At 44.4% G+C, this 20352-nt stretch overlaps 1 protein-coding gene across 2 annotated transcripts; it reads left to right on the top strand.

The window, feature by feature from the left end:
- The first annotated feature begins 30 nt into the window (after positions 1-30).
- OTOL1 (otolin 1) lies at positions 31-19840 on the top strand. Of its 2 annotated transcripts, none has more exons than XM_077348510.1 (5): positions 31-101; positions 13224-13598; positions 14482-14571; positions 15972-16043; positions 18337-19840. In XM_077348510.1, the coding sequence occupies exons 2-5, from the start codon at positions 13232-13234 to the stop codon at positions 19233-19235; spliced, it is 1428 nt and encodes a 475-aa protein (XP_077204625.1). In that variant the 5' UTR covers positions 31-101; positions 13224-13231; the 3' UTR covers positions 19236-19840. The 2 variants fall into 2 exon arrangements, with proteins under 2 accessions (XP_077204625.1, XP_077204626.1); XM_077348511.1 differs by having other exon boundaries at positions 38-101; positions 13227-13598.
- Positions 19841-20352: the final 512 nt, after the last annotated feature.

The following is a 20352-nucleotide window of genomic DNA, read 5'->3' as shown; positions in this document are numbered from 1 at the left end:
ACGAAACTAAAGAAATAAAATAGCTGTTCACTGGAGGGCAAGACTGGCTTCTCCAGTATACTGTGCAAAGTGGGAACTCTGGATAAAGAAGGGATTATAAGGTAGGAGATGCTAACAAACGTTTCTTTATGTCGACAAGGGGGATTTCTGTTCGATTTCAAATGTTGGCATGCTATGGTTATTGTATTTAAATGTCGGCGTGCTTTTTTAATTGTCTTTCAAACAAATGTGAACTTGCAGTCTTTTGCTATGTCTTTTTTTTCCTGGAGAAAACCTCCAAGTAATGCTTCATAGAGGGAGGAAGGGAGGGAAAAGACATCACCACCAAGTGTGACTTTTCTTCGTCGTTTTTACTGTAGAAACTTTTGGGAATTTGAATTTTATTAGCAGTCAAAGGTAAATGATAATTGGTTTATAAAAGCAGAATGCAGAGATGAACAATGAATAGGCAATAAAATCAGAGTCCAGTAGCACCTTTAAGACCGACAAAGGTTTATTCAAGGTGTGGGCTTTCGAGTGCTTGCACTCGAAAGCTCACACCTTGAATAAATCTTTGTTGGTCTTAAAGGTCCTACTGGACTCTGATTTTGTTGTACTGTTTCAGACTAACCCAGCTACCCATTTGAATGAATAGTCAAATGAATGCTAGTCACACATAAGCAAACATTTAGACAAAACTGAGTTTTGAGGCAGAGTGGTCATTATGCTGACCGAGATGAGGGAAACCTGAGTTCCGGCCTACATCCAGCATGATGAAGCTCACAGGATAAACGGGGGATGGTCAATACATCTTAATCGGATGTACTTTACAGGGCTGTTAATCCCACTGTATACCTGACCTGGAGGACTGTGTGCAGTTCTGGAGGCCTCATGTCAAAAAGGACGTCGACAAAATTGAGAGGGTTCAGAGGAGAGCAATGAGGATGATCCAGAGCCTGGGGACCAAGCCCTCTGAGGAAAGGCTGAGGGACTTGAGAATGTTCAGCCTGGAGAAGAGGAGGTTGAGAGGGGACATGATGGCTCTCTTGAAGTATCTGAAAGGTTGTCACTTGGAGGAGGGCAGGGAGCAGTTCCTGCTGGCAGCAGAGGAGAAGACCTGCAGTAATGGGTTTAAACTATGTGGAGAACGATATTGGCTAGTTATCAAGATGTCCCCCCCCCCCACAAGGAGGTGGTGAGATTCCCCTCACTGTCAGTCTTCAAGCAGTAGCTGGATAGATACTTATCTAGCTTTAGGCTGATCCTGCATTGAGCACGGGGTTAGACTAGATGGCCTGCATGGCCCCTTCCAATTCCATGAGTCTCTGACCCTAAAAAAATAGAGCAGGGAAGGAAGGCTTACACTACGCTGTTCTTGTCGGAAGAAGAGTGGGATAAAATTAATATATCAATGTTTTCATGGAACATCAATGTTCCATGAATCTTTTATGGAAAAAGGGATCAAGTTAGGATATGAGGTATTTTTTTTAATTTAATGAAACAGGGAAAAAGAAGAAAAGGACAACTCTAGACCAGAAAAAGTTCATCACCATTAAATTCCATTGGAACTCAGGGGACAAGTTAGTTGTGACTAATCTCAGTGCTAATTCAGCTATTCTAATTGGAGATAGATCAAGATGGGTAGCCAAATTAGTCTGATTATAGTAGTGGGGGATGAAAAAACAAGAGTCTGTTAGCATCTTAAAGACTAAGAACATTTGTGGCAGGATCTGAGCTGTCTCTGAAGAAGTGAGCAGTGACTCATAAAAGCTCATACCTCATTATTATTATTATTATTATTATTATTATTATTATTATTATTATTATTATTATTATTATTATTATTATTATTATTATTATTATTATTATTACCTCCCTCCCCCCAAAGGCTTGGGGTGGGTTACAAAATTCGGCTAACCCCCCCCCCCCAATATCCCATTAAAACCGATTAAAAAAATAGAAATACAACTAATACAAAATCCCATTGATCAAGAAACTGCGGCAAAAAACAACTCCTCCTAAGCCTAAAACCCAGCTCTCTAGAGGGGGAGGTGTAGAGGGTGCTGATACACCTCGCTACCGCCATTCTTAAGGCCTGCCGCAAAAGTTGTTAGTCTTTAAAGTGCTACTGGACCCTTTTCAATGGGTTTAAGGATGACTAAAGCTGCCGTTCGTAGTCACTTTGAAATCAGCACACAATTGCATTCAGTGTCAAATGAAACAAGCGGAAGACGTACCACTTTTTACCTTTCCGATGAACAAAAATGTGACAGTCTGCTGTTCGGCACCCCACCTTACACATTTATTGACACACAGCTGCTTGCCGGACTGGGAAATAAGCTTGCAGACAGGATTGAGAAGTGGGCTGGCACAGACTTGAGTGTCGCCGTGCACAAGCTTATGTACGGTGTCCACTCGCAACCCGTTCCCCCTAGGTTGTGTCGGCTGCGGGAAGAGGGGACTGCGCCTCTGATACCAGGATAACAACAACAGCGACAACAAAAGGGTCTGCAGCTGAGTGGCAGAGCACGTGCTCTGCATACATAAGTTCCTTGGCACCCCTTGAAAAAAGATATCGGGTAGCAGGGTTGGGAAAAGATTTCTGCCTGGGATCTTGGTAAACTGCCGTGAGTAGAACAGTCAACTTTAGGACAGGCAGCCAATGGTGGGATTCAGCATCAGACAGTGCCACAGCCTCATAAAAACTTGACTGAAGATGTTATGGACATTCACTGGAAGCAGACAACACAGGAGGTGCCATGCCAGGTATTGTCATCCGGGGAAGCATTTGCAAGAGCGGCACTTTGAGGAGGAGTTGATCACAGAGGGTGATGACTTAAGTGTGTGTATGCATGCATGGGGACAGGCTGTCCAAAGCTTGAACTAGACACTACAATAGGAAGGAAAGTCCACAAGGTGTGTTGTTTTTCTGGAGGGTTTCAAACAGAGAAAAAGCCTTTCAACCCAAGAGCCTTGAACTAGTGATGCCAGGGACTGGTCCTAGGAGCACCAGCCTGCACACCATGGGTTCTGCCCTTAAGCCCTGGCCCCTTGTTCATACACAAGCATTTTCTTTCACATCATTATGCATCGATGGCCCATAAAACAAGGATAGGGAAGTCAAATTAGACCCTGATTTGTCAGGTGTTCATTTTTAGAATAGGAACAGCAGTGAGGAAACTGGGGCAGGATATAGTCTCAGTGTATAATTTGCCTTTATTATGGCTGAGACCGAAAGCCAGCAGTGGGTCCTGAAATGGTGGCTGGAGAGAAATCAGTCCAGTTACTAACCAGTGGGCCTCACTTTGCTCTGATTACAGGAAGAAGGTGAAATGGAGCAAGTTTATCTGCACCGGTAGGGGAAAGCAAGTTTAATGACTCCATAACTTGTCTAAAAGCTGTCGTGTCAGCCTTGCTTATTAGTTTGAGCAGCTGGATATGTGCTGTTCTGATTGCTCCCTCTCCAACTCTCTTTGTTGCTATTTTGGCCCTCATGGCACAAGAGCTGGATCTGACAGTTATGCCCAAGGCATGACTTCCCCTCTGTGTCTAGAACAGGGGTAGTCAAACTGCGGCCCTCCAGATGTCCATGGACTACAATTCCCAGGAGCCCCTGCCAGCATTCGCTGGCGAATGCTGGCAAGGGCTCCTGGGAATTGTAGTTCATGGACATCTGGAGGGCCGCAGTTTGACTACCCCTGGTCTAGAACATCTGCATGCCACTTACCACATAAGGGGTAACATACTGGTGCATTACACACAATGAGGAAAAAAATATCACATGGATTGAAGTACTATGTGACACTAAGGCCCTGCCCATTCAGCCAAGGCCTTCAGCATGAAACTGGAAGAAAGGGAAATTGTTTGTATACGTACATGTGTGAGAGAGAAAGATAAGGAGGGGGGAAAAACAGGTGACAGGATTTAGCCCTGTGAGGAAAAAGGAAATGGCAAGCCTTGTTAGTCAGCTTGGTGTAGTGGTTAGGAGCGGTGGTCTCTAATCTGGAGAACTGGATTTCATTCCCCGTTCCCGGGCAACCAGCTGGGTGACCTTGGGCCAGTCACAGTCCTGTCAGATCTCTCTCAGCCACACCTACCTCACAGAGTGTCTGTTATGGGGAGAGGAAGAGAAGGTAATTGTAAGCCACTTTGACTGCTTTGGGTACAGAAAAGTGAGGTACAACCCCCTCCCCCCCAGCTCTTCTTCTTGTGGCGTCAGCCAGACTGCAAGGTTCATTCACATTTCAGTCCCACTATACATAGGCTCATTCTTCTTTCTGATCAAGAAACCAATATATTATCTGCCCCCTTAGTTGTTCCCATTCTCTGCTGCTTATATGCCACTTCCAAGCACTCCTCCTGCCTCTCTTACCTTGTTTGTGAAAAGGCCTTTACTCACAAGCAGACCATTACTTATGCAAAGGACTCTCTTGAGCTCAAGGGAACCATTCACCTGGAGGAACTTCAAAAAAGCGGTGTCATTCCTCAGCCGGATCCCCTTCCCACTCTGTCATTGATAGAATCATAGAATTGGACGGGGCCACACAGGCCATCTAGTCCAACCCCCTGCTCAACGCAGCCCTAAGCATCCTAAAGCATCCAAGAAAAGTGTGTATCCAACCTTTGCTTGAAGACTGCCAGTGAGGGGGAGCTCACCACCTCCTTAGGCAGCCTATTCCACTGCTGAACTACTCTGACTGTGAAAATGTTTTCCCTGATATCTAGCCTATATCATTATACTTGTAGTTTAAACCCATTACTGCGTGTCCTTTCCTCTGCAGCCAATGGGAACAGCATCCTGCCCTCCTCCAAGTGACAACCTTTCTTTCTTTCTTTCTTTCTTTCTTTCTTTCTTTCTTTCTTTCTTTCTTTCTTTCTTTCTTTCTTTCTTTCTTTCTTTCTTTCTTTCTTTCTTTCTTACCTTTGTTTTGGGATTTCTAATGTAGAATATTCTCAGGCTCCCATAAGCACTATCATTGGGAGTCTGATCCTGGTAGTCTGTCTAGTAGCCCACTGGGGCTGTGCTCCCCGGATCCTCTCTCCGGAAGTGACCTCGAAGCAGAAAGTGATTAGACCGCCAGTTTAATTATTTGGATTGATTGAGAGACCTATCCAAAAAGCCTGAAGAAACGACCAATTTTTTTTTTTTATGAACGGAAGGAAAGAAGGCCAATAAGGCAGGCAGGAATCTCAGTTATTGATGGTGAAGAGCTGAAGAGCTTTTTCTCTAATCTATCATCAAGAAATGAAACATGAATGAGAAATTACAGGAATGATTCTACCCGGAAGTTTTATTGCCTCTTTCTCTCTTCCTTAATAGAAGAGACAGATAATTTTAGCAAAGGCATTCTGCTTGGGTCATTTTGGTCCAAAACATAAAGCTATTCCAAATCAATCCTGAGTTAGAGCAAGAAATGCATTTCGATAAAATGGTCAAATAACACCAACAAAATAATACCTGATTTCACAAGAATGAGCACTTTGAATGAATGGCCCGTTTATACTGAATAGAAAATGAACATACAGGGAACCCTTAACATGTCTAAGCTTTCTTGTGACACAAAAATGTCTCTCTTCAGTTGAATTACCAGTCTATATTTTGAGGGACGATGGATGAAGAGCCGGCCAGAGTACAGCAAAGCGGACCACAGGTGACAACTTTTAGGAGACATTTAAAGGTAGCAGATTATCAAGATTTCAATAGCAGAATCATAGGCTGGTCCGGTATATTCCATCCTGTTCCCTGACCTCCTTACAAGACACTTCTTATAGAATAACAACATTTTCAAAGGCTTCAGAAGAGGGAAAAGTGAAGATACTGAAAGAGATGATCTGTTTTGAATGGCTTCTTAGCAGAGCCATTGATATCCCAGAGGTTATGTGTGTGTATACCGGGGAGGGGGGGGGGGAAGCAGTACTCCATCCTTGGCACTTCTGGGATGATGTCTGACTCTGCAGATATTTTATATGTTCCTCAACTGTGTTTTCGGTGAATGAAGCAAGTATTCAAGTGCTTCTAGGTTTCCCTCCTGCCTTTGTCAGCCCTGGCATTGCTGCTGTTACTACTCTACTGTTCTGTTTGCTGGTGTGCAGCATTTGATAATAATGGTCCTTTCCAAAGATTCCTCCTGAGTGTTTAAGTCGGTGTTCTGCTCCAATAAACCTCACAGGCCATTACCTTGCTAATTGTGTGAGCTACAGGACTCGTACAATGCTGTGGATTGTCTTCGCTCTTGGAGTGGGATATACCCTGAAAAGGGAAGTGGCCACATAACCTTTCCCATCTTGTGTCAACCTCTTGCCAACATCCTCTTTTAAAAAAAGCAAAAAACCCAAACAACCTCTCTGTTGTTCGGCTCTTGGCTGACTCCGAAGCTGGGATTCTTGAGGTGGGTGTCTTATTGTCAGCTTACTGGCATAACGCCTTCCACCGGATTGAAGATAAAATGCTGTGGCATATACATACTGACCTCGGTGCATATATTGTGACAGTCAATTACATTCATGCAGTGATCAAGATGAGAAAGCTTTCTATTTCCTGTGCGGAGCAAAAGCCAGAGTTAGGGGGGAAAAACCTTCCAAATTGTTTGTTTTGTTGCCAATGGCAACAGACCTTGAATCATTGCCCCTTAACAGAAGATCTCATCTTTGGACTGGAATGGCACCCTTGTACCTCTACAATCAAGACTTTGGACATTTGCTTTGGCCTAGGCAAAAGAAAAGTCCGGCCGATCCCTCTAAAGCATCCTTTTTCAACCTTTTGGTCATGAAAGAGTCCCTGAAATAATTTTTTAGCCTTCAAGTTGCCCTGGAGCCAAGCCTCCCTGCCACACCCCGGAAGTTACATGTCACTGGAAATGACATCACCGTTTGTGTTAACAGACAGGCCTGCGAGGACTATGGGAGGAGAGAGATAGGACATGATTTAATGTGGGAGTAGACATGCAGGCTCTGTTCCCTCCCTCTCCTCATCCAGCCAGAGGCCTAGTCTTCTTTCATTGGGAATGCCATACCTGGCAAAACCATGGCGGGTGGGGGGGATTCTCAGATGGAATATCAAGAGTCTGTCCTGGCCTCAACCATATCCCTGGTGGAAGAGCTCTGTCTTGTAGGCCCTGCGGAAAGCTGACAACACCGGCAAGGCCCTTAGCTCTTAGTGATGATTGCTGGGACATTTAGAACTTTCATTTTGAACGAGGGCATACTGTGAGTTAGTATTTTAATTGGCAACAGTCATAGCTGCAAATGAAAAGATACTTCTGTCTCTGGCTGAATGGGTTGTCATCTGGTTGTGTGAATGATGGTAGATGAGTGGACCTAATAATATGGTTGTGAACTATGAGGAGGGTCAGTCCATGACAACATTTCATTCTAAAGATTAAGATATGAATAAGCTGCAATTTCCTCACCTCTTCCGAATTAAATTAGTTAATTAACAGGAAATTTTATGAAACAATGAACAAAACAGTATATCACAAAACAATTGCACCTTCCTAATGCATTTCTTTCATTTTCTTCTTGAGTAACACGCTTAATTTTGCTTCCATTTATTCCTTCCTATTAAAACCTTTCAATGTGTGTAATTGTGCTTGACTTCATAGTCATTATGGAATTATCTCTGACTAGAATACAACTTTGCGGTTTGCAGTGGACTCAATGAACTACTGCAAATGTTCTTCAGCTGCTCTGAGTGTCCTAGCTCACTCAAGCTTGTATACCAGATGTTTCTTCTCGTTCTAATATAGTTGTTATTAGAAATGTTGCAGGGGATAAAATTCCATAAAACTGTTGGTCTTGTTAATTTTGCCTGCTTGAAAAAGGCTTCTGGAATTCCAAGTTGTCAGACTTTGAACCAGGCATCAACCTTCATCAAATATGAACTAATTTTACACACTCAAGAGAACATCAAGATTCCTTGGTAATGGGCTTCTTTGAAATCTCACAGCTAAACTATTGCACCTCCCCTCTGATTTTGATGGTTTTCATTAGAGGACAATGCCAGGCATGAGAGCCAGGCTGAGATGAGGAGGTGAAACTATTGCCTGAGGGCTTTACATCTTCAGTAAACAATACACTAGCATAGGAGTAGTCAACCTGTGGTCCTCCAGATGTCCATGGACTACAATCCCATGAGCCCCTGCCAGCGTTTGCTGGCAGGGGCTCATGGGATTGTAGTCCATGGACATCTGGAGGACCACAGGTTGACTACTCCAGCTATGTAGATAAAGAAGCTGTATGACACACAGTGGATAATAACAAGCTCGTCGCTTTAAGGTCTCTTCACTCAGGGTTGGACTGAATAACTCCCTGCTATTCAGTGTTCCCCTGACAGATAAAGACTTTTTCCTATGGAGAAAGACTTCCTTCCTCCAGTGACTCCCTTCTGTTATTGCACATTGCTAAGTCCACCTCATGTTTGCAATGCAATGACATGAGGCCTTTGAAACAGACATTCAATGGGAATTTTATGCCCCTCCTGACTCATGCAGATTTCCCCCCTGCTTGAGACTGACTGTTTATGCACTGGGAACTTTACTGCCCCAGCTCCCATGCAGGAGCACAAATCGAGGGCGGATTAAGTGCACTGGGCCAAGGGATCCCATATGTGGGTGCAGGAAGAGGTGGGGCAACCTGCCATGACTAAAATTCCAGTCTGCAGCCTGGCATGAAGCCTCCAGTGCGTAAACGGTCACTGGGGTGTGTGGCCAAAAGGAGTGGCTGTCTTCCTTCCCTTGCTTTTTTCCTCCTCCTTAAATCACCCCCACGAAGCCACTGTCTGTTTTGTTATGAAACTTGCCTGCAGCTGCAAAAGTAATATGATTTTGCAGATGGAGCTGATTGCAGCTCAAGAAGTGCTTCGCGAGGAAGAAAGCAGCACAGAGGGAAAAGCAGAAGCCACTCCTGTCTGTATATCCTAGTTGTGAACAGAAGAAGGCTCTAGTGTCTCGGGAGACCCAGAAAGTCTGATTTAAAGCCCTTGTGTTGGTGTCCAACAAACCCAAAAACTTCGTAACATCAAAAGAGTTTTAGCAGAAGGGAGTAAATTGAATTCAGTAGTGGAAGGTAATGATGATTGGATCTAACCCGGTGGTCCCCAACCACCGGGCCGCAGCTCCCTCTCCCCGCCCCCCCCAGGCCGCAAGCTTCTTTTTGCGGGAGGAGGGGGGAGAGGGAAGTGCGGCCGGGCCGTGCATGCGCGTTTGTGCCATTCGCAGCCGCATGTGTGCATGCGCGTTTGCAGCTGTACATGCACAAAACGGCCGTGCATGCGCGGCCGCCGGATCGCCCTCCCACACCCTCTGGTCTGGAGCCTAAAAAAGTTTGCGGACCACTGATCTAACCCATTCAGGTTTTTCAAGTGGTATAAGATTTGCTCCAGGCACCTCCCCCCTTTAAGAAATAAAACAGTATCATTGAGTCTATTTGAATAATTTATTATACAGATCTACATCACAGCCAGTTTGGTGTAGTGGTTAGGAGTGCGGACTTCTAATCTGGCATGCCGGGTTCGATTCTGCACTCCCCCACATGCAGCCAGCTGGGTGACCTTGGGCTCGCCATGGCACTGATAAAACTGTTCTGACCGAGCAGGGCTCTCTCAGCCTCACCCATCCCACAGGGTATCTGTTGTGGGGAGAGGAAAGGGAAGGCGACTGTAAGCCGCTTTGAGTCTCCTTCGGGTAGAGAAAAGTGGCCTATAAGAACCAACTCTTCTTCTTCTTCATATCAGAACCATGCTAACATATTTAAATGGGGGGGGGGGCTATGCTAGACAGCTGGCAAATACTGCATTTGTTGGATAGACCCTCTCTGACTCCAATATGATCAGTGTCTACTTAAATATAACTTTATCCAGAATGTAAGGCCTACCAGGAGTCCTTCCTAGCTGTTTGACTACCCAGGTTTAACCAACCACAAGTAAAACCTGGACTGTAGCTATTCCAGATTCTGCTACTCTGTAATTATAATAAAACATGAGAGAGACTTAAACCATAACGGACTGCAGGTCCTTGGGCTGGAGATAAAGATGCCGTGTCTCCTACTACTAGCATGGAGGAAAAGGTGTTGAAAATCACCTTTGGAGTGATGGCATGACATGACTTTTGTGGTGACCCTAAGAATGGCATTTTTGCATTGACACAACTGGGTTTACTGGATGCGGTGATGGAAAGTGAACTCAAGTCACAGCTGAGTTATGGAACCCCATGAGGCATTGAAGGCAAGACATGTTCACAACCCTGGGATTCCTGAGAGGTCTCTCGTCAAACTACTTGCAAGGGCTGACCAGGCTTACTGTAGCTTCCAAGATCTGTTGAGATTGGGCTAGCTCTATGGTAAAAGGAGACATTGCATTGATGCAATGTCTTGCTTCTGGATGCATGCCAGAAAAGACATCTTGCCATTTCCCTGATGGCATTCCCCAGGTGCCTGCACCCCCAGTCTCTTATCAATTGCCAGCTGGCAGCTGGCAATCTAGCTTGAGATAATGGGCCTGCATGTGGACTCTGTAAATAGCACAGGGTCTGTGGAATGGAGTTGGATGGGGTTCAATAGATGACTTCATCCACCTCTCCTCTTAGTAATAAACTCTCCCAAACAAACTTCATATATGCGTTCATTTCTATGTGATGCAGGGGTCCCTGTGATACTAGTGGGTGCCGTGGTGCCTGCTGACATCTTTCTGGGAGGCCATTGACTGCTTCTTGAAAGTGGGCGGGCCTCTTACCCAGCCGAGCTTCTGATTGGCCATTGAAGATCCAATTGACTATGCATATTTAAACAACATTGTTTCAGTGGCAACTGCCCACCATATTTTCTCTCACTACTCCTCTTCTCCCTGGAAATTGAGCTTCCTTTCTGTGGCTGGCCTAGCCTCCTATGGCAGACATTTTGGGGTTGCACTCACCACGTTGTGTCAGACTTCCAAAGGTACCCAATAAGCTGAAGAAAGCTGAGGGCCCTTGATGTGATGAATAAACAGCTGGAAGTTTCTTAATGTGAAAACGAAGACTGTTTATGCCAGTTTGTACTAATTCTGTTGCGTAAAACTCTTGTTATAATTTTGTTTGAACAGCAAAATTAAAGTCCTCAACAGCCTGCCAAGCTCTTACCTGCCAGATGCAGCTGCACATGTTGACTGGGCTTGGTTAAGAAAATGCTGGGGGGAATTATGGGGAATGAAATGGGGGCCTGTTGGTGAAAATAATGTGGAAAGTGGCATCCTTCTGGAAGCCAGCGTCCACATACATTTGATAGTTTGTACTCATGCGATTAATTAGTTCATGGAGGAATTTCCCTTATCTTGCTTAGGAGAGAGCAAGTCCTAGGTAGCACAGCGAAGCATATAAATATATTTTAACTGTCCCCAGGCAACTGCCTGGGTGTGGGCCAGTTTCATTAGAGATAAGGGAGGAATGTGCATATGGAAACATATAGGAACAAGGAAAGTTTAATTAGCTGAGAGAGGCCCAAAGAATTTTAACAGAGCAGAGATGGACCCTACTGTCTTTTGGTACAAGCAGCTAAAACTAGAGGCAATGTAAATTATGCCATACAGCAGCGGTCCCCAACCCCCGGGTTGAAGACCGGTCTCGGTCCATGGATCAGTTGGTACCGGGCTGCGGCTCCTCCTCGTCCTCTTCCCCAGCTTGCCCGATCATGGGGCAAATAGGCTGCATTTGGTTTAATGAGTCAAATAGTTTGCAGGCTGGCTGTGGAGAAATCCTTATCCTTTATGATTTGCTCATACAGTGGCTCATAAAGGCTTGGAATGTACTCAACTGAGCTCCATTTCCTTGTTAGATGTAATACATACTAGGTGAGAGCATGACTTGAACTATTCGGCTGTTTCTGTCGTATCACCAACCAAAAGATTTGAGCAAATAGTTTTTGCTGCCACAAGTCTGTGACCAACTGCAGCATCTGAGTTTGCAGAAAGTGTGGTAGAAGAACACCATTGCAGAATGGACTCTGTGGGAGCAAACCGCCCTGAGGTGTCGAATCACAAGGGAGTGGCATAGAAGTCTCAGAACAAATAAATAAATAAAACTGCAAGACTCCGAAAGCCCTAAAGCAGGGCAAACACTGGCAGGAGCTCATGGGAATTGTAGTCCATGGACATCTGGAGGACCACAGGTATATACCCCTGCCCTAAAGGAGCAATACATCTAATTCCTAAGGCACAAAATAAAGTGTTAAAAATGGTTTTACACCTAGAAGAAGAGCTGTTTTTTATACACTACTTTTTACTACCTGGAGAAGTCCCAAACACTTTCCGCACCCCACAACAGACACCTTGTGAGGTAGGTAAGGCTGAGAGAATTTTAAGAGAACTTCTATTTATTTGTTTGTTTGTTTGTTTATTTATTTATTACCTGCCACTCCCTGGTGGCTTGTGGTGGGTTACATACATATACGTAAAAACCCCAGTTAAAAAAATACATAAAATCACAATTGTCATCCAGTCAGAGAAAGAAGATACGTTGGAAAAACAACTAATCTTAGTAGCCCCCCAAACCAACTCATAACAGAGTGAGAGGGAGGAGGGTGCAGATGTCAGATTGCAGACCGTCACAGAATGGCTGAAATGGGGGCCATATAGATCTCCCTGGCCATGCTGGCCTCAACCATTGACCTGGTGGAAGAGCTCCATTTTACAGGCCCTGCAGAGTGCTGGAAGCTCCCGCAGAGCCCGCAGCTGTTCTGGGAGCTCATTCCACCAGGTAGAGGCCAGGACTGAAAAGGCCCTGGTCCTGGTCAAGTCCAGTCAGACTTCCCTGGGGCCGGGAATAACCAACAGATTGGTACCCGCAGAGCATAAAGCCCTGCGGGGGGCGTAGGGCAACAGGCGGTCTCTCAGATATGCGGTTCTTCTCTGCAAGAACAGCTCTAAGAGTACTGTGACTAGCCCAAGGTCACCCAGTTGGCTGTATGTGGAGGAATGGGGAATCCAGATTACAATCTGCTGCTCTCAACCAGTATACCTCACTGGCTCCTATTTCCTCTGTTCGATTAGAAAAACCTCATTTCTTGGCCATTTTCTGATATCCTCTGTTGCTCTAGAAAGTACTTGATTACTTTAGGAAACCTATCGAATCCCAAGGAGTACAGCCAGAAAACTTGCTCATGGTCCCTTCTCTGGTCATTCCTGATTCTAGCTATAAGGGGACAGCATGTAGTGCTAACAACTTGTAAGCATCCTGTGTAGATGATTTACTCACTATTGTGTTTATCTTTTCCAACAGCAGCAATAATGTGGGGTGTTAATTGGCGCTGGGCCATCTTCATCTCAGTGAACACTGTTACTGTGCTGAATATAGAGGGTAAGAGTACTCCATCCCCCAAGCACACTAAGATCAAAGCCATTCCCATAGAAGCCACCGAAAGTCATGACACCTCTGTTGCCCCACCAACTGAAGATGGCCTTTTCACAGAAATAGCTGATACCAGTGACACAACGACGGAGCTGTCCACTCCAAACTACGCCTTTAGAACTGCTACCACACTCTTCCCATTTGAGAACTTTACCCTTGATTCGGCCGACTTCTTCTTTAACTGTTGCGATTGCTGCACCCCAACGGCAGGACAGAAAGGGGAACCTGGAGAACCTGGCCTGCCAGGTAAGGAAAAGCAAAGCAAAAGCTTGCTGATGTTACAGTCTCGTCAAAGAAGGATGATAATAATGTGTTTCTTATTCATATATCAAGAAAACAATCAACCACTGACCAGTATTTAATGGGAGTAGAGCCAATGACCTCCAGGTGGAACCTGGAGATCTTCCAGAATTACTTATCTCTAGACTACAGAGATCAATCTCCATGAATAGTATGGCTGCTTTGGAGGGTGGACTCTTTAACATTATACCATATTGATGTTCCGCCCCTCCCAAGGCAACCCTGGGGAGAAGGGAAATCAAACATCTCACCATTAATATAAAAGTTTTGCTTTCATCATGAGTCAAGTATAAGACGTGAAGAGGCCAAAAGCTCCACCATGGGAAAGTAGCACTGCAGCAAAAGTCTATCTCCCCCAACAATCTATTTTTAACTGGAATTCATGCGGCATCTCCTAGGAGCCATGTTGGTGTCATAAAATGAAAATGTGTATGTATGCTTTTGTGTGGTGCACAAAGAAGATGTAAAGCCAGTGTTTCCTTGCTGTTTGCCTGCAACTAGTTTTCATAGGCATTCCTATATGTTAATCCTACATGTATGCATTTATTCATTTATTATATTTTTAACCTGCCCTGTTTCCAAGGAGGTTCTCTCCCTGACCCTTTTCATCTTGACAACTCCTGTGAGGTACGTTAGGCTCCAAGATGGTGGACCAGGGCAAGATCATACATCCAGTGAACCTCATGGCTAAGTGACAATCTGAATTTGTAATCAGTTATGGCTTTATTTTTCATGGAATGTATTGTTTCACTTGATATCATTCTTTTGACTTAGTGGTTCTCTTCAATCCTGTGATGTGAAAATTCTGTTGCTTGATTTTTAAACACAGGAATGAAAGGAGAGATGGGAGAAAAAGGCCTTCCAGGTCTACCAGGAATTCCTGGACTACATGGCCCCAAAGGATTCAAAGGAGAAAAAGGTATGGAGAGGGAGGAAGTGGAGAGGGATGGTGATTTGTTGGGGAGGGATGGCATTATGGCACTGCCCAATCTCATCAGATCTTGGAAGCTAAGCAGGGTTCGTACTTAGATGGGAGATGACCAAGGAAGACTCTGCAGAGGAAGGCAATAGTAGGCCACCTCTGCTTCTCACTTGCCTTGGAAGGCTCTTCCTGGGCTGCCATTATTTTGTTGTGACTTGACAGCACTTCAGCATGTAAAGTGGGCATTTCAAAAAAAAAAAAATATGGATTTGGTTTCCATAACAGCATTTCCCACAAAAAGACAGAAATCACAATAAATTATTTCTTAAAGCCACATTTCTATTCAGAACTATATCCAGTTATAGTGCAGACAGGAATTGGGTGCTCACAGATGTGTTAGATCTTTGGCTGCCTTTTTTGAAGCTACATGCCTCTAATTTTTTTAAACTTTTTCTTAAATGTTTGACATGTTTAAATTTCAAGGTCCATCATCTTATGGTGGCCTTACTAGTTGTTGTGGTGCTACTGGAAATTGGCGAAACTGCAAATGAAGGCACACCCGTTGCTGAGGATGGAGGATGCTGTCATCCACTAAAAAGATTTGAAATAGTTTTTGGAAATCTGAGGCACGATGGTTGAAATTCAGGCCTACCTTAATGGTGCTACAGATGTCTGTTAGAGCAGCGGTCCCCACCCCCGGTCTGGGGACCGGGACCGGTCCGTGGATCAGTCGGTACTGGGCCGCGGCTCCTCCTCATCCTCCTCCCCAGCTACTGCCTCAGGGGCTGCCCTGCCACTCTGCTGTTGGCTCGCCTTTGGTGCTCTTCAGCGGCCGCCATGGCTAGGGCTCCCCCTTGGCATGGTACTGTGTAACTGCTGCTGGCAGTGCTCCCCAGCGGGCGGCGGGAGGTCAGGAGCACCGGCGGGAAAGCAAGTGGAGCAGGGGCTCAGGTGGCAGCGGCAACATCCATTGGCAAAAGACTATCCCCCCCAGGCCTCAGTAAAATTGTCAAGCATTGACTGGGCCCCGGTGATAAAAAGGTTCGGGACCACTGTGTTAGAGGGCTGTTGGTGTGGTTATTCTATCAGCTCCTATCTATCATCTCCATCACTTACAGAAAGTCAGGACGCAGATATCCCTCTCCTCCCTATTAAGCTTCTGCTGTCATTATGAACCAACTTGGTGGTAGCCAAGAAAGATAAAACTCAAGTTAACTAGCTCTGTGATCCATACGCCATACAATGATTGCATTCATGGAAGAGACATCTAAAATGTTCATAGCTGATTTAACCTAAGGAAAAGTGTGGTATAAGTTATGTAAGTAGAAGTAGAACCACACACAAAAAGTCAATGACAAGAGATATCAAAAAGTTAATAACAAAAGAAAATGTCTTAGGCGATAAAGGAGAACATGGTGACCAGGGAGCAAATGGAACCCCAGGATTTCCAGGCAAACCAGGAGAACAAGGTAAGCTGTCTATAATCTGAGGGAAATCCATGAGATTGGGCTATCCACAAAATAGATCACAATTTAATGCACCTCTTTTGCCTCACTATCATCTAGTCCAATAAATCTTCAAATGCCCAGATGCGAAAATGCACCCCTTCAAAAATTTATCCAAACCAAATTTAAATGTAGAATCAGAGGACCAGGAAAGACTTGTGGGGGATTTCTCATCTCCTCCAGCAAAACTCATGACTTCTTTCCTTTTCCTGCTTTGTTATCTGCCTACCCCATTTATCAGCTTCCCTTCTTCCTTCTCCCTGGCATCCTTTCTCAGTCAAAAACTGGCCAAGTTGCAAAAGTTGCGGGGCAGTGAGTCACTCAGGGGAGTTACTCAGTGAGTCACTCAGTGAGTCACTCAGTGAGTCACTCAGTGAGTCACTCAGTGAGTCACTCAGGGGAGTTATGTGGTGGACACCACCAAGCCTGGAAGAGTTATGCAAGAGGCACAGTAGCAAGTGGCTGAGCACTGAATAAATGAGCAAACATGTATTTTATATTATTCAAATAAAACCGTTTATAAATCTGATTTAGATATATGGTTTGCAGTGGTGTGTTTCAGCATCTGTATTTCAGCATCTGAATCCATTGTGATTATACTACAAATTGCTATGCCTTCCGCATATATTTTTAAAAAATGTATTTTAAAATACCTATAACTGAAGAATTGTTGGCGTTAGAAGCCTGAGCACAGAGAAAAAGAGACACAGACAGTAGCTAGGAGATGGAGAAAGCTCAGCTAGGAAAGTGAGTACAATGGATTTAATCAAACTGGGAGAGGAGTAAGGAAACAATTCTATTACATGTAAATAACAATATGCTAAAACAAGGTACTGGAAAAGTACAAATTTATTGATTATCCTCCCTCATTGGTGACAAATTGCCACCAGACTGCCTTTCTGTGTGCAACCTACATATTTAACAGAGAATAATAAGAGCTGTTTTTTTATATTCTGCTTTTTACTGCCCAAAAGAGTCCCAAAGTGGTTTATAAACACATTTCCCTTGCTCTCCTCACAACAGAACACTGTGAGGTAGGTGGGGCCGAGAGAACTCTAAGAGAACTGTTCTGTGTGAACAGCTCAAAGAGAACTACGATTGGCCCAGGATTACCCAACTGGCTGCAAGTGGAATAGTGGGGAAACAAACCTGGTTCTTCAGATTAGAGTCCACCACTTTTAACCAGTATACCATGCTAGCTCTCACAGGAGTGCAGTCCTAAACACAGATACAGCCTTTTAAATGTAGAAGTCATAGGGCTTAAAAGACTGTAACTCTGCTTAGGATAGCACTGTACATGGAGCATCATGAAGTGTCTCAATGCCATTTTGCCAGTGGGCATGAGAAACATAACATTTCCACCTCTGCATTTATCTATTCTACACACCGCATTGGGCTATCCGACATCACTGGAACTTCTTGATGCACAGGAGTTTCTCATCATGTGCTCCTTGTCATATGTGACATTAAGGCTTTGTGTGTGTACAATGTACATACATTGGCCTCACATTTTTCAGAAATATGTTGGCTGGGTGTCCTGTCTGAACAGAGCTCTGTAAAGTCAAGGCAGCATCTCAGCCAGCTGCTGGGCCAAGGGAGAGTGGAAAGCACTGAGGCTGGATTTTTAACCGAGCAAGGAGCTTAGATGTTGCTCCAGCAAAGACTGAGTGAAGACTTAGTTATGGCAGTGAGTGCTCTGGCATGGCTGGAATGCTTCTTGACCTCATGGGACTTGAGAGATGTTGAGGGGACACCTCAGGGACTGTAGCTGATTCTATGATGGGGAGTCCCAGGACCATGAACAGAAGGCATAAAATTGGGGGGGAGGTCCAAATCAGATGGAGGACTCTTGAATCCAGTATTGTCCTTAAACCCACCAAATGTATTTCTCATAGTAGCTGTTTGTAACCCTGGGGAGTTCAGAGACTAAGGGGGAAGTCAAAGCTACTTCCTGGATGGGAGGACTGATCCTTTCTCCCTGGGCTTCTCATGGATGTTGAAGGGGGTTCTTGGAGTTTCCCTAGATGCTGCCTCCTGGGATGATGCAAGGAACTCCTTGCTTTCAGAGTCTTCCTCTTCTTCATACTTTGAGGAGAAACTGCTGCTTTAGGAAAGATGATAATGGGAAGACAAGTATACTTGGTCTTGATCAGGAAAGGAGATTGCAGCTGAGATCAGTGTCTATAACAGATCACAGAGTTTCTTGAAGTTCACTCTTCCTTATGATCTTGTATGTTTCTTTGTTTGATATTTTTAGGTGAAATTGGACTTAAAGGTGACAAAGGAAACTATGGCCTACCTGGAGCGAAGGGTCAAAAGGGTTCCAAGGGGGACACATGCGAGAATGGCACTAAAGGAGAAAAAGGAGACAAGGGGGAGCTGGGATTGCCAGGAATTGATGGAGAACATGGTGAAAAAGGAGAAAAGGGGGATGTTGGTGAGAAGGGTTACTGTGGAGATCCTGGTGAAAAGGGGGACAAGGGAGAAAGAGGGGAAATTGGGCTTAAAGGGGAAAAGGGCATCAAGGGAGACATGGGAATAGATGGCATGCATGGTGTAGATGGCCCCAGAGGAGAAAAGGGTGACCCAGGGATCAGGGGTGAAAAAGGTGACCCTGGACCAACTGGGATGATGGGACCTCCTGGGATGAAAGGATTTCCTGGTTTCAAAGGAACCCGGGGGCCTCCTGGGAAGAAAGGTGCGAGAGGGCCCAAAGGTCCAAAGGGGGAGGCCACAACCATCCCAAGATCGGCTTTCAGCGTGGGCTTATCTAAACCTTTCCCGCCTCCGAACACTCCTATTAAATTTGACAAGATTCTGTATAATGACCAGGAGAATTATAATCCTCTGACTGGGAAATTTAACTGCAGCATCGCTGGGGCATACGTCTTCTCTTACCACATGACTATCAGAGGGCGGCCTGCTCGGATTAGTATTGTGGCCCAAAATAAGAAGATGGTAAAAACTCGGGAGACTCTGTATGGTCAGGAGATAGACCAGGCTTCATTCCTTACAATTTTGAAACTGAATGTAGGGGATCAGGTTTGGCTGGAGGTCACACGGGACTGGAATGGGGTTTACGTTAGTGCAGAAGATGACAGCATATTCTCCGGCTTCCTTTTGTATCCAGATGATGTATTTGAAACCCTATTATAAGTGTAGCTTAAAAAGAATTACCAAGGGGGAAAAAAATCCCTTCCTCTGTTGTTATTGTAGATAAGTGTATTTCAAAATCCATATTCTAGTTCAAATATTTATATGTATGATGAAATACATTCACTGGCAGAAGAATCCTAAATTTGAAACACATACCTTGAGGTAATAATTTTCACGAATGATATCATAAAAATGACTTTCATTAAAAGAGGTGGGGTTTTTTTGCATTTTAGTTCTGTGGTAGCTAATTAGGTCACTGAAATTACCTCATGATATCAGCTTAGTTTTCAGTTAATGCAGGCACGGACCAGCCTCACATATATTTCCCCTGCTTTAGAGTTTAACATCATTCTTGTAGAATCTGAACAAGCGTTGTAGAATTTTACGTGGAATCAAGCACACTGAATGGCTAAAATATCCTTTGATCACTTCTTCCAATCACGTGAATAGATCTTAAGACTGTTTGCTGCTCAGTCCAGCATCAAATGATAACATAACATCTGATGTCGGGAACGAACCGTATAATCAATGTATAAAATAAGCTTAATCATGTATCAAATGGCTGTTGTGCTTAAATAAATCATATTCATTTGGAACTCTATATAATAAAGATGACTCCTTGACTGAAAGTGTTTCATTCCCTTTATGTGACCAGCAGAAATGAGCCAAACTTGTTAACAAACTGAATGATCGGATTATGTAAGAACAAATGACGAAAATGAGAACGGGCCCTTATGACCTGGGTGGCATGAACAATTGTAATCAGAAGAGTCACTATGAGAAAATTGGCCAATGGCTGATCTACAGCATTCTTATTTTTCATTTAACCCTTCCCAATTCATGTTGGGCACCTTCCCCCCAGGTTTAGACCCTCCTGTGTTGGACTACCAATCTTTGTTAAGACATTCCTTTTACATTCTTCTTCTGACTTGCTTAAGATTCATAACCTCATCAGCCAATGATAAAATGGGCTTTTATCAATGTCACCTTCCTCCCTACCTTTTTCAATGCAGCTCCAGCTACTGGTAAGGTAAGGAGGAGAAGGAAGACTAGAAGTGAATGACAGCAAAAGAAGGTAGCCCACCTCCTGACCCATCATCTTTCCCACCAATTCTGT

The sequence above is a fragment of the Paroedura picta genome, chromosome 8 (assembly GCF_049243985.1).
Source record: "Paroedura picta isolate Pp20150507F chromosome 8, Ppicta_v3.0, whole genome shotgun sequence".
Taxonomy (NCBI): Eukaryota; Metazoa; Chordata; class Lepidosauria; order Squamata; family Gekkonidae; genus Paroedura; species Paroedura picta.
This window is presented reverse-complemented; position numbering and strand designations above follow the sequence as displayed.